The sequence below is a fragment of the Panthera uncia genome, chromosome D2 (genome assembly GCF_023721935.1).
Source record: "Panthera uncia isolate 11264 chromosome D2, Puncia_PCG_1.0, whole genome shotgun sequence".
Lineage (NCBI taxonomy): Eukaryota > Metazoa > Chordata > Mammalia > Carnivora > Felidae > Panthera > Panthera uncia.
The window spans coordinates 53,640,810-53,653,544 of record NC_064818.1 but is presented as its reverse complement, the minus strand read 5'-3'; the positions used below and the strand labels follow the sequence as shown (position 1 = coordinate 53,653,544).

The window sequence follows — 12,735 nt, the reverse complement described above, 5'->3', positions numbered from 1 at the left end:
GCCAGCCTCGGCCTGTGTAACCCATTGTTTATAAAGAGCCACTGGCCGCAGAAGCCACCAAGCTCTCAAGCCAGCCGTGGGTTCTTTGCTGAGGAACGAGCCTGGAAAGTAAGAGAGAAAATGAAAACAAAGAGGGAGGCTGACCCGGGCCATACACGGTGACCATGAAGCAGGACGCCATCTCCCCGACGGGTGGGCGGAGGACTCGGCTACTCCCCTGGCCATACAAGGCTTGGCCAGAGCTCTCACGGGGACACACCCCTTGTGTCACCCTTGCCCTCCCAGCTGGGTGCTCTACAGATGTGAGACACAAGCCAGTAACACCAGCAAGAAAGGAGCTTGCCGAGGGCGGCGTCTGGAGAAGGTTCTTGGGAGGCTGTCAGAAATGGTGAGTAAGGCTAGCATCTTTTCTCACCCTGCCTTCCTTCCTCACTATAAAAAAACAACTCCCAGGCATTTAAAGTTCACATCTCGTACTGCAAACGTGACTCTACTCTAGGTGCTGTGACTTCAAGGGACTTGGTGTTTTATTATTTTCCTATAAGCAAAATACTAATCATTAAATCAATTCTCCTCTAATATTTGCTGATCTCATCTTTCATTTTAATATTAACATTTTGTCTTTAAACCCTCCCCCCCAAACACACACACACACACAACAAGGGCGCAAAGCACATGTTTCAGCTAAATTTATTTCCCAGTTGAAGCAGGGGGTGTGATCCCCACCCTTCTCACTTGCTCAGTCCGCCTTCCGTTATGTGATCTGCAACATAGATACTGGCGAGTTGCATTGGAAGTGTTCTGATTTTCTTACTGACTTGTGACACATATTTGGGCGTGACTCAATCAAAAGAAGTTTGCTAAGTTAGAAGAGGCTTCTGTGGCTCCTTTATTAAAGAGGTTATTAGAAGGAGATGAATTCTGGCTTTGGAGTTAGGAAGATCTGTGATCTAACCAGACCCAGACCACTTGCCAGCAACCTATCTTGGTCTCGGTCCCCACACTCACCATGTAGGGACGATGGCCTTCCCCTTATGGGGCACTTATGCATGCGGTGTCTGACACACAGTGTCCCCTCAATAACAGTGAGTATATCCTGTCTCTCCCTCCTTCCCCTCACAAATGGCAAACTCATAATGAGTGACACTTGACCGGTGAGCTCCTAATGTGCCTTCATCTGAAAATATTGTATGGTGCTTAGACCAGCAATAAGTGTATTGTGGCAAATCCCTGTACTTGGAATGTTGCTAATCTATGCATGCAATTCCATCCAGTAGGAACTTCCCAAGTGGCTTCCCTGTGCCCTGCTCCATGCTGGCCAGGCCTTAAAGAACGTGACACCGCGTGACTCCCCCCACCCCTACACACCTAGAGTATTTTACAGTTTGGAAGGAGCAGTTACAGATGTTGTTTCCTTTGGGCTTATCCTGCGAGATGGGCAGGGCGAGTTAACATTATCCTTCTTTTAAGGATGCAAAAACTGAGCCTGGGAGAATAAAGTTGCTGGGAGGAAGTGGAGACCAGAGAGTCTGAGTCACTTTTCCAAGGTCACACAGTTACTAAGTGGCTGAGTCTGGACTGGAATCCAGATCAGGAGACTCCAAGCCTCAGCCCACCCAGCTGCCTCTCTGAAGGGTACTGTGTCAGATTCTCCCCCCCCCCCCCCCAAATGTATGTGATGTTTTTCTTTCCACGAGGGCAGCGTACTGTGTCTCTACAAAATATGAATGTCTTTCTGGAATTGGCCAAAATCTTCGTCATCCAGATATTGATAAACAGCACATGCAATGGCCCACTTGCTGCCCCCCCTTTTGCTTCCCCCCAAAGGAAGCTTTGTCTTGGGCCTGCTGACATCAGTACCCAGTATTCACTGATGAGATAAGGCTCTGGGCAGCTGTGTTCAATACCGTGACCACCGAGAGTCCTTGCAGCATCTCTGGGCTTGGTTGGTATTGGCCTGAAGGGCAGTGGTTAGGAGCCTTGAGCAAGAAGACCCCGACCTAAGGTGGCCCAGATATTCCCCTTGCTCTAACATTGTCCCAGAAGAGTGTCTATCTTGGTCTCGGTAAAGAGCAGCCTGAAAGAGTGGCATTGGCTAGCCCAAGCTGCGGTGACAGAGCATGGGGAGAGGGAGGAGGAAGCAGCTGCTGGAGGCTCTGGGCAGGCTCACGACTTGGCGCCTCAGTGAGCTCACAGTCTTTCAGTATGGCTCCACATTTGGGGGAGAGGTGAGGCTGGGTGCTGAGTGAGGGGGCGTGCAGAGGGTTTACCCTCTCCTCTGTTGTCCTGAGTAGCTACACTTCAGCCCGCAACCTGTGCCTGAGACCCAGCACAAACTAAAGCCTTGTCTTTCTCAGGTTCTGCCTCCTGGGAATGGGGTTAAGGAGCAGGTGTTTTTGTTGGAGCATGACCCTTGTGGGTCTTACTTCCTACCCCCAACAGAAAGTACCAAATGCTTTTAAACTCATGCAATTCCCTTGGGGCGCCTGGGTGGCTCAGTCAGTTGAGCATCTGACTCTTGATTTCAGCTCAGGTCATGATCCCAGGGTCTTGGGATCAAGCCCCACCTTGGGCTTTGGGCTGGGCATGGAGCCTGCTTGAGATTCTCTCTCTCTCCCTCTGCCCCTTTCCCCTGCTCTCTCTCTCTCTCTCTCTCTCTCTCAAGTAAAAAAATAAAAACTCACACAATTCCCTCCCTAAAAGGAGTTCTGGGGAAAAACAACTTTCAGCACTTTGCTGAATTTTTAGTACAGTCTTTGCTGCCCTCTGGGTTGGGACTCCTCAGCCAATCACTGGCTGGCCCCTTAATCTGACCTTGGCTGGGGATCTGAGGAGGGGAGAGGGGGTCGAGGTTGACTTGATATTGAGGGAGGAACTCCCGATCCCAGCCTCCTCTGCTCCCTTTCTGTCTTTGGAGACGGAGATTGGGAGCAGAAATTGGGAGGTGACTGAGCCTGTGGAATTAGTAAGTTTTCTTGTGACCCACCAAGGTGAGTGACAGTTGGTAGGGGGTCTGGAGCCTGACTGACCATTCCTGGAGCCTTAATATTTCCTTCTCTCCTCCAGAGTTTCTCACTGAACTTCACACTGCCGACCAACACGGTAAGTGCAGCGGGCCCCGGGCACCAGGCAAGTCAGCACATCTGACTGGGGGTGGGGAGGGGGGCAGAGCACATCACACAGAGCTCACGCCAGGGGATAAGTGGACGGTTGTCAGAGGACTTATGAATAGTTGGGGGGGGGGCACTGAGACAAATGTTTCAATTATAAAAATTATAAATACTTTTTTTTTAGAGAGAGAGAGTGTGAGCAGGGGAGAGGGGCAGAGGAAGACAGAGAGAGAGAGAGAGAGAAACAGAGAGAGAGAGAGACAGAGACAGAGAGAGACAGAGAATATTAAGCAGGCTCCACACTCAGCACAGAGCCTGATGCAGGGCTCGATCCCATGACTCTGGGATCATGGCCTGAGCTCAAATCAGGAATTGGAAGCTCAACCGACTGAGCCACCCGGGCACCCCTAAATAAACATTTTAAAAGGAAAATAGAAAAAAAATCAAAACACCTAAATTCCCATCAGAGGAAAACCTTGGTGCTTCTCCTTCTAGTCCTGTTTGACTTTACGTATATTTTGACTTTTGTTGTCTCTGTACCACGCATGATTTTATACAGATTCTGTGATAAAAATTTTCCATCAGCCTTTATAACCGTAACTGAGGATAGTCACATGGTATTCCTTCAAGTGAATTATCTCTTTAATCGATTAACCACAATTAGGAATAATTTTGTCATAAAAATTGTTATAGCTAAATCCTTGTCTGCATTTCCTTAGTGTATGTTCTAGAAGGGGCATTGTTGGGGCGACAAGAATGAACAGTTTATGGCTCTCGAGTCTGGCCTGTAGTTGCAAGTCAAACGGAGATTGTCGGTTGATGATGGCGTAGAGTCTCAGCCCATAGCCGCTCTTCTGTCTTCTGTCCTCCTGTTGTGTGGAGATAACGCAGCCAGGGTTGTTTTCTGACCAGTGGTGCTGCCATGATGGAGCTAGGCACTTTCCCGGCCCAGATTTTTAGTGGGTTTAGCTGTGCCAAACTTTTCTGGTAAGTTACATGGTGATTCAAAGAGAATAAACTGCATTTACCTGATTGGAGGATGCCTAAGCCAGGGTTCATTTTTAAAAAAAAATTTTTTAATGTTTATTTATTTTTGAGAGAGAGAGAGACAGAGCACGAGCGAGGGAGGGGCAGAGAGAGGGGTAGACAGTTCAAAGCAGGCTCCGGGCTCCGAGCTGTCAGCACAGAGCCCCACCTGGGGCTTGAACTCATGAACTGTGAGACCGTGACCTGAGCTGAAGTTGGTCGCGTAACCTACTGAGCCATCCAGGTGCCCCGGCCAGTGTTCGTTTTTACTGTAACTTAGGGGCACAGCCCGGAAAGCAGTGGAAAGGTGCCACCTTGTGACTCACGGCCTGCCTTCTGGTACCCGCTCCCGGCCGCCCTGGATCTCTGTACCTCACCTCCCCGGGCACCCACCCTGCCCTTCTGGCAGAGGCCTGACTTGCTCTGCTCCCTGCTTCAGCCTCTGCCTGTTGTCCTCACACAAACGTCCCTATTCCTTCTTCACCTGTCAAAACCTTGTAATGTGATCACCGCTGGAACATTCTCCCAGCTGCTTTTTCCTCCAGAGAAATCAGCAGGTGTATAGAGACCCCAGGTTCTGTCTAATCCTGGCTTGGCTTAGCCTATGAAGGTAACTCAGAGAAGAAAGAGGCCATTGCTTGGGGCAGCGGTGGTGAGTGGGGGGTAGGGTGGATGCCTTTATGATGCTAGTCGTCACCTTTTGTAGTACTTTCTTTGTTAGTAGCCCATTTCTCTGAGGACTGTCCCCTCCTCCTATGTAGGGCAAACGACCATCCCGGTTAGTCTGGGACTGTCTGGTTTCAGCACGGATGTCCTACATCCTGGGCAAGTTCTCCAGGTGGTTGGTCATCCTACCCAGCAGTTATATTCTCCTGCATGAGCTCCACTTGTGGTGTGAATGACCCGGAGTGCCGGTGCCCCGGGAGGTAGGGGAGAGGTACACCTGGCTCATCAGAGCCTGTCTGCAGGGGGTTTGGAACAGGGCACACACGCAAGTCGGTCTCTGCTGAACAGTACTGGAAGGTCAAGTACAAACACTGGGTTGGGGTGCTGCATTTGGTCATGGAAGGCAGTGTAGCACCGCGGTTAAGGGCATGGACCCTGGAGCCAGAGCACCTGGCACCCACCACTTAGGGCTGTGTGACCTCACACAAGTGGCTTCACTTCTCTGTGCGTCACTCCTCTCATCTGTAAACCGGGAGTCATTATTGTCCTTCTTCACGAGCTGTTGTGAAGAATAAATGAGCCAATACAGGAGAAGTACTTGAACAGGCATTTAGTTCTCCCTAATTGTTAGCGGGCACAATTAGCAGAGCAGAAAAACCCATCTGGAGACAGAAAGAAGGAAGCAAACAGGCAGAGAGGAGTGCATGTGAAAGGTTAGGATGCCCAGGAGAGATGGAGAGATCCCACAAGGGATGGCTCCAGTCCCCAGAGAAGCCAGATGCCCGCTGGCCTTTGGCTCCACGAGGCATCCCGGCATCTTTAGAGGTAACTCTTTTTTTTTCTTTTTGCCAAAGCCAGCCCAAGTGAATTTCTAAAATCTAAAGACAGAACATCTTACCTGAAACAATATTGGACTCTTCCACCACTCTGAGAAACAGAACACTTTTGGCAGATAGCAGCATTAAAGTGGTACTGAAGGGCGGGGCGGGGGTGGAGTCTGTGTTTAGGTAAAAGTGTAACCATTTAAGTATAAATCCCCCCCTCTGATGGGAGCTCTTTGAGAAAGAGACCTGGGCTTGGAATTCAAACACCCAAGTGAGATTCGATTTATAGTTACCCCTGGAACCTTGGAAAAGACCCATCACTTCTCTAAGATCTATTTCATTTTCTGCAAGATGGAGACAGTAAGTAAAAGCCCAGGCCCCAGGGACTCCACCGTGCTCACTGAGGTTGATGATGAAGTAAATAACAGGTCTGACCAGAACTTTGCCAAGTTCAAGTGAAAGACAAAAGCATACACTTCTGGTGCTCACTGGACCCTCATGACAGCCCTAGAGGTAGGTACTAACATCCTTATTTTGAAGATGAAGAAATGAGGCCCCTTCGCATGAGTTGAGAAATCACCATTTAACTCTGGACACGTGTGAGCCAGGGACGTATGCTTTTAACCTCACAGGGCACAACTTAGTGTAGTTTACGCCGGTTAGTGGCTAACGTGGAACTCTGTCCCTTGAGATTTCTTGATCTGGGCAAGACTCTCACCTGAAATATCTCATAAATGGATGAAATCTGGTTCCCCCACTTGAGTGGAGCTATGAACTGGTCACATGTATTCACAGAGATTCACAACTTCAGCTATCCCCCAAAGCTATTTGCTTTGTTGCATATTTGAAAACAGGTAAGGCTTCCTTAAAGAAACTTGCGTCCACCAGTATTAATATTTGTTTCCTTTCTAGCAATGGGCACAAGTGGTCCAAAGCCTGATGGAAAGGCTGTGGGGGCTAGGGACAGAAGAAAGCTTTTTTGAGTTGTAAAACGCTATATTGCACATCCACAGGGTGAATAAGAAAGACACCACCAGAATTTCTGAATTCTCTCTCCTTATAGCCAAATTTCATTCCTTCTTACCTAGAAAGCAACCAAGAAAGGTTCTATTTGGCAGTTATTGCCATATGTTATCTTCAATAGAAAGTTTAGCAAAGGGGTAAACTTTAGGCATGATCGCTTAACCTTTGATGGACTGTCTTGTATGATGTGCAGATTTTGTTTCTTTAAGATGTGTGTTCTTTTTTCACGCAGACTTCCTCCCCAGTTGTTACAGGTGGGAAAGAAGCAGTAAGTATATCCCTAAATTATGGAGCCTTGGTTTGGTCACTTATAAGAAGGAAATAATAATGTTCCAGCCATTTCCTACCTTTGTTTTAAAGATTAAAGTTCGATACGTCACGAAGCACAGAAGGCGGCTCAACAATTATCCTTGTGACCAACTCAGCTTAAAAATGAAGGAGAGCATGCAAAAGTCACAGACAGATTTCACGAAGTGTTAAGCGGGAAAAGCTGGACACGAAAGAGTACATACGTTTCATGTGCATCTAGATGATGTGGGCATACAGAGGCAAAACTAACATATGGTGATGGATTTCAGGATAGTGGTTACACATGCTGGGAGTATGGGCGGCTTCAGGGCTTCCAGCAGTGTTTTGTGTTTTCATCTGGGTGCTGGTTACCTGTGTGAGATCATCATGCGAAAAGCCATCCAGCTATATATTTATGATTTATATAGTTTCCTGTATGCATGTTATATATGAGAGCTGAGCGTTTATAGGGATTCTGCAGATCATCTTTGATATTTCCAGATAATCTATAAATCTGAAAACTTATGTGGATACAAGGATGGCTGTTTCCACTCAGATTGAAGCAAAATGGACATTTGAAAATTAATTGCTTAATGCATATACTGTAAATGAATTTAAAAATTCACGTCCGAATGATGTGGAATATAACTTTTCACTTTTTGCCAAATTGATAGGTTAAAATAGTATCTAATAGCTGTTTTGAATTGTTTCTCAGCTTTTGCTATGTTGATGAGACATCTGTACCTCTGTTCATAGGAATGGCCTGTTCATATCCTTTGCCCATTTTCCTACCTGATTATCACCCTTTTTCCATTGGTTTAAACTGTGTAAATTAAGTCCACGAGTCATTTGTCATGGATGTTGCAAACACTTTTTCACAGTATTTTATTTTCCATTGATTTAGTATATGACACTTAGAGGCCATGTGGGGGGTTGCTTTGTTTTATTTTTAATCAACGGAACTTTCCCTTTATTCTTGGAGGAACTGACTCTGCCCTTCTCTCTTTTGCCAGGACTGTGGGCCTTCTCTTGGGTTAGCAGCCGGCATCCCGTCCCTGGTGGCCACAGCCTTGCTGGTGGCTTTACTGTTTATACTGATTCGCCGAAGAAGCAGCAGCAAGGAGTCCGCCGAGGTGATCAGCAGCTTCTTTGGTTCTAGATGTAGTAGCAGGAATCAGTATTTCAGTGAACTGGCTTTGGGCTGAGGGTGTCAGAATCCAAATCTGTTTTCTGGGGACACGATGGTGAACGTTCCTGTCCCTCCATTTCTATCGCAGACTGAAGATAGTACACTCCAGGCAGAGCTGATGTGTCACACAACCTTCGCTTCAGGAAATCTGTGGCAACAAGGATAGTATCTGGGGTGGCAAAAAGTGGCAGTGGAGAGGGACGTGTGTTGCCATGGCAAACACACGTCTGTACCGTGGGTGTGTTCTCTAAAGTCGAGAAACTAAAGGGCACGGGCTTCATAAAGAGAGTGGAAATAATCTCAGGAAAGATAGGAGGTGAACAGGTGCCGACATGTCTATGGTGAGGACATGTCCACAGGCATGGGGCTCTGTTGCCCTTTGCCCTTTTTGTACATCTGAGCACACATCAGTCACAAGGGAATCTACCAACTCCACCCCTCCAAATGCCGGATTGCTCTGGAGACCGTGCTCAGAATTCAAAGGCCCCCCCCCAGACCACTATCCAAGAAGCTTCCGTGGTTATAATACAACGGTGTCGTGTGGACTCTGGGTTCTAATTCCGTCCTCTATTTATGAACAGTCCTGGTTGTTCTCATATTAATAAACGTTAACGTGAGATAGACAATCGAGGCTCTACCCCGGGCTCTGCCACTTTATGAGTTATATGATCCTGAACAAGAGCTTCCACATTTTCTGTGCCTTGGTTCGCTCTACTCCAAAATAGGGGTCAGAAAAACTGCCTTCCCTATTTTAAGAGGTAGGCAAAGTTGTCAAGATGGACTAGGATTATGGTTGTAAAGATGTGTTGACAAGCTGTAAACTTTAAACATATTAAGACATATTATGGTTGTTGGTGGTGTTGTTAATATTTAAATCATAGCTTCTCCAATGCACTTTAAAATCATCTAGGAGGCTACAAAAATACCAATCACCAAAACCAATTAAATTAGCACCTCTGGACAATAGAGCTACGGCATGGAGAATTTTAAATATATACTAAGGTGAAGAGAATGGTATAATGAACTCAATTATCAAAACGTGGCCAATCTTGTTTGACCTCTGCTCCCACCCACTTCTCCCCACTCTCAACCTGGGATTCTTTTCGAAGTAACTTACAATGATATTTCTCATTTATGGAATTTTTGAGGGGGTGGTTATTATCTGTTTGCTTACTTTGTTTTGTTTTTAAAGCTTTCTGATGATTCTTATGTGCGTGCGGGTTTAAGAACCATTGGTTTTAATCATGGTCATGGGCGAATGCTGGGATCCTTCATTTATTCTTTCCTTTTAAATGTATTTTTACCAACTTAGGAAAGTGAGAGGCCATGTGAAATTTCAGAAATCTATGACAATCCCAAGATTGCTGAGGTAAGAACTCTTGTTTAAAATCACTGTAGATCATTGATACAGTAAGCAAGCTAAGGGTTTTTAAGCCGTCCACGTACAGGAGAAGTACCGTGTGAGCACGTGTGGAAAAGAGGTGGCCCAGGGAAGCTCAGGCACAAAGGAGGTTCTCACTGTGTGTTTATTGGCTGGACAGGAATTCAGGGTTGATTGAATATTAGAAAGCCAATTTAGGGACACCTGGGTGGCTTAGTTAGGTGTCTGACTCTTGATCTCAGCTCAGGTCATGATCTCACAGTTTGTGACATCGAGCCCTGCGTCAGGCACTGGGCTGACAGCAAGGAGCCTGCGTGGGATTCTCTCTCTCTCTCTCTCTCTCTCTCTCTCCATCGGTCTCTTAGCCCCTCCCCCACTCATGCTCACACACTCTCTCAAAACAAATAAATAAACTTTAAAAAAAGAAAATCAATATTATTTATTTCACTGACAAATTAAAAGAGAAAAATTGTGTGACCATCTCAACAGAAGACAGTCCAAATAAATTAAACAGCCATTTGTGATGTGAACTCTTAGCAAACTGAAACTAGCATAGGAGCTTCCTTAACCTGAAAGAAGACATCTTTTTACAAATTTACAGCAAACGGATCTAAAGGTAAAATATTAATGAATTCTCTTTAAGATTGGAAACAAAACAAGGATGATCTATTCAATACTGAATTCTATTCAGTACTGTACTTTAGGTCCTAGTCAATGCAGTAGGATAAGAAAAAGAAGTAGAGGGGCGCCTGGGTGGCTCAGTCGGTTGAGCGTCCGACTTCGGCTCAGGTCGTGATCTCGTGGTTCATGAGTTCGAGCCCACATCGGGCTCTGGTGCTGACAGCTTGGAGCCTGGAGCCTGCTTCAGATTCTGTGTCCCCCTTTCTCTTGCCTCACCCCGGCTTGTGCTCTCTCTCTGTCTTTCAAAAATGAATAAAAATTAAAAAAAAAAAAAAGAAGTAGAAATTAACTTGAGAGGGGGAGATTCTTTCACAATGTGTACATATATCAAATAATTACATCATACTCCTTAAACATCTTACAATTTTGTTTGTCAATTATACCTCAATAAATACTAAAAAAGAAATAGAATAAAGAAGAAAAAGAAGTAGAAATTGTAAGACTGGAAAAGAAGAAACAGAATGTCATTATTTCCAGATGATATGATTATCTACATAGAAAAGCCAAAGTATCTACAGATAAATTATTAGAATTAAGGAAAGACTTTAACAAGTTGCCTGGATATGAGATCAATATACAAAAGCAATTTGCATTTCTAAAAATCATTAACAACCAATGGAAAAAGTAATTTTTAAAAATGCCATTTTGTAGAGGTATTAAAAATATGTAGACTGCTAAGGAATAAATCTAACAAAAACTGTAACCCCTTTATGGGGAATAATAAAACTTCAGTAAAAGGTATTAAATAGGACCTAAATAACGGGAGTTACATACCACGCTTCTGGATAGAAAGACTCAAGAGGTAAAGATGTCAAACAACCTCAAATCAATCTATACGATAAATATGGATTCCAATACAAATCCCAACAGATTTTTTTACAGGGAACTCAGTAAAAGGCTACTAAAACCTGTATGGAAGAAGGCAGGGAAAAAATTTTAAATAGCAATGAATGGACAGAATGAAGAGAAAACAAATAGGAAGATGGTACATTTAAACTCAACCACATCAGTGAGTTCATTAAATGTAAATGGTATAGGGACACCTGGGTGGCTCAGTTGGTTGACTCTTGATTTTGTCCCGGGTCATGATCCCAGGGTCTTGAGATCAAGCCCTTCATTGGGCTCTACACTGAGCATGGAGCCTGTTTGAGATTCTCTGCCGCCCCCCTCTCTCCCTCCCTCCCTCTACCCCTCTCCCCTGCTTACACTCTCTTCCTCTCTCTCTCTCTAAAAAAAAAAGATCTGCAAAATATTTTTTAAAATGTAAATAGTCTAAATATCCCAATTAAAAGGCAGAAATATAAAAATCAAAATTTACATCAGATTGAATATAAAAACAAGATCCAACCAAATACTGCCTGCAAAAACTCAATTTAAATATAAAGACACTAATAAATTAAAGGTGAAAGGAATGAAAAAGAAACACCACGCTAACATGAAACAAAAGAGAGTGGAGTGGCCAGAAAAAAACCTACCAAGGCACTAAGCTTGGCAATTATAGGCCTCTCCTCATTTGTTTTCTGTCTCTCAAGGATCACATCCTTTCTTGCCTGATGTCCAGCGTCTTGAAAACTTGTTTTAAATGTTTTTTTGGACTTCTGGTTGTTCAGGCGGGAGGGTAAATCTGGTTGCTGTTTGGCCAGAAGCAGAGGTCTTTCTTTGCTCTATTTTTGAAAACCTGTTTGTTTTCTCAAGAATCCTAGGAGGTCACCCACACATGAGAAGAATATTACGGGAGCAGAAGAAGCCCACATATATGTGAGGACTGTAGCAGGAAGTGAGGAACCCATGCATGACACTTACCGTCCTACTGTTGAAACGGAGAGAAGAAGGGGATTGTGGTGGCTTATGCCCAGACTGAGCCTGGAATGACGCATTTCAGTCAAGGAGAAGATATGGAGCTGGAACAGAGCTGAAAACCCATGGATTTTTGCTCGGAATGAGGAGAGATGCCAAGCTGCTTCTTAACCTATCTAAATTTCATGTGTAGATCTGGAAAACTTTCAGGTTGGTTTGTCTCTGTAGGTGACAGAGCTAAAGGTTCATTCCAACACTCGGATCTTGTTGTTTAATAAGCAGTGAAGCACCAAGTGAGGCCCAGAAGGAGCCCTTTGATCCTATTCTTGACCTATGCTTTTCTTTTCTTTATGATTTTGGGGAAGGGACTTGATTTCTGTGTGTTTTGCCTTATCTTTTTTCACATCTCTTTTCTCAAAAAAAAAAAAAAATCATCAGACCTGGCTTCTGTGGGAAGGTTGGCCAAGGTCAGCATGGTGCAAGTTGGGTTATAAATAAAACTTAAATTGGATTATGAGGGGAAGCAGTTTCTTATTTCTGAACATCTCAAGGTAGAAATCCTGTGGAGCCATATGTTCCCTGACTACAGGGGTAGCACATGCTCCCATTTGTGTCTGTGCTCAAAGAGTATTTAAGGAAGGCAATTCTGCAGTAGACTCTCTCTCCCTGTGTGTGTGTGTGTGTGTGTGTTGAGGGTAAATAGGGTGGAGTGAAGGCAAAGGTCGTTCCAGGAGATTAGAAATGAGGGCT

General features: G+C 44.9%; 1 protein-coding gene across 2 annotated transcripts; it reads left to right on the top strand.

Moving 5' to 3' along the window:
• Window positions 1-12,660, top strand: OPALIN (oligodendrocytic myelin paranodal and inner loop protein). Of its 2 annotated transcripts, none has more exons than XR_007460949.1 (6): window positions 1-388; window positions 3,067-3,102; window positions 5,978-6,139; window positions 6,882-6,917; window positions 7,010-7,153; window positions 7,951-8,031. XR_007460949.1 is itself a non-coding variant. In XM_049646468.1 (6 exons), the coding sequence occupies exons 1-6, from the start codon at window positions 386-388 to the stop codon at window positions 12,058-12,060; spliced, it is 429 nt and encodes a 142-aa protein (XP_049502425.1). In that variant the 5' UTR covers window positions 6-385; the 3' UTR covers window positions 12,061-12,660. The 2 variants fall into 2 exon arrangements, 1 of the variants encoding a protein (XP_049502425.1); XM_049646468.1 differs by lacking the exons at window positions 5,978-6,139; window positions 7,010-7,153 and adding exons at window positions 9,439-9,495; window positions 11,884-12,660 and having other exon boundaries at window positions 6-388; window positions 7,951-8,070.
• The last annotated feature ends 75 nt before the right edge of the window (window positions 12,661-12,735 follow it).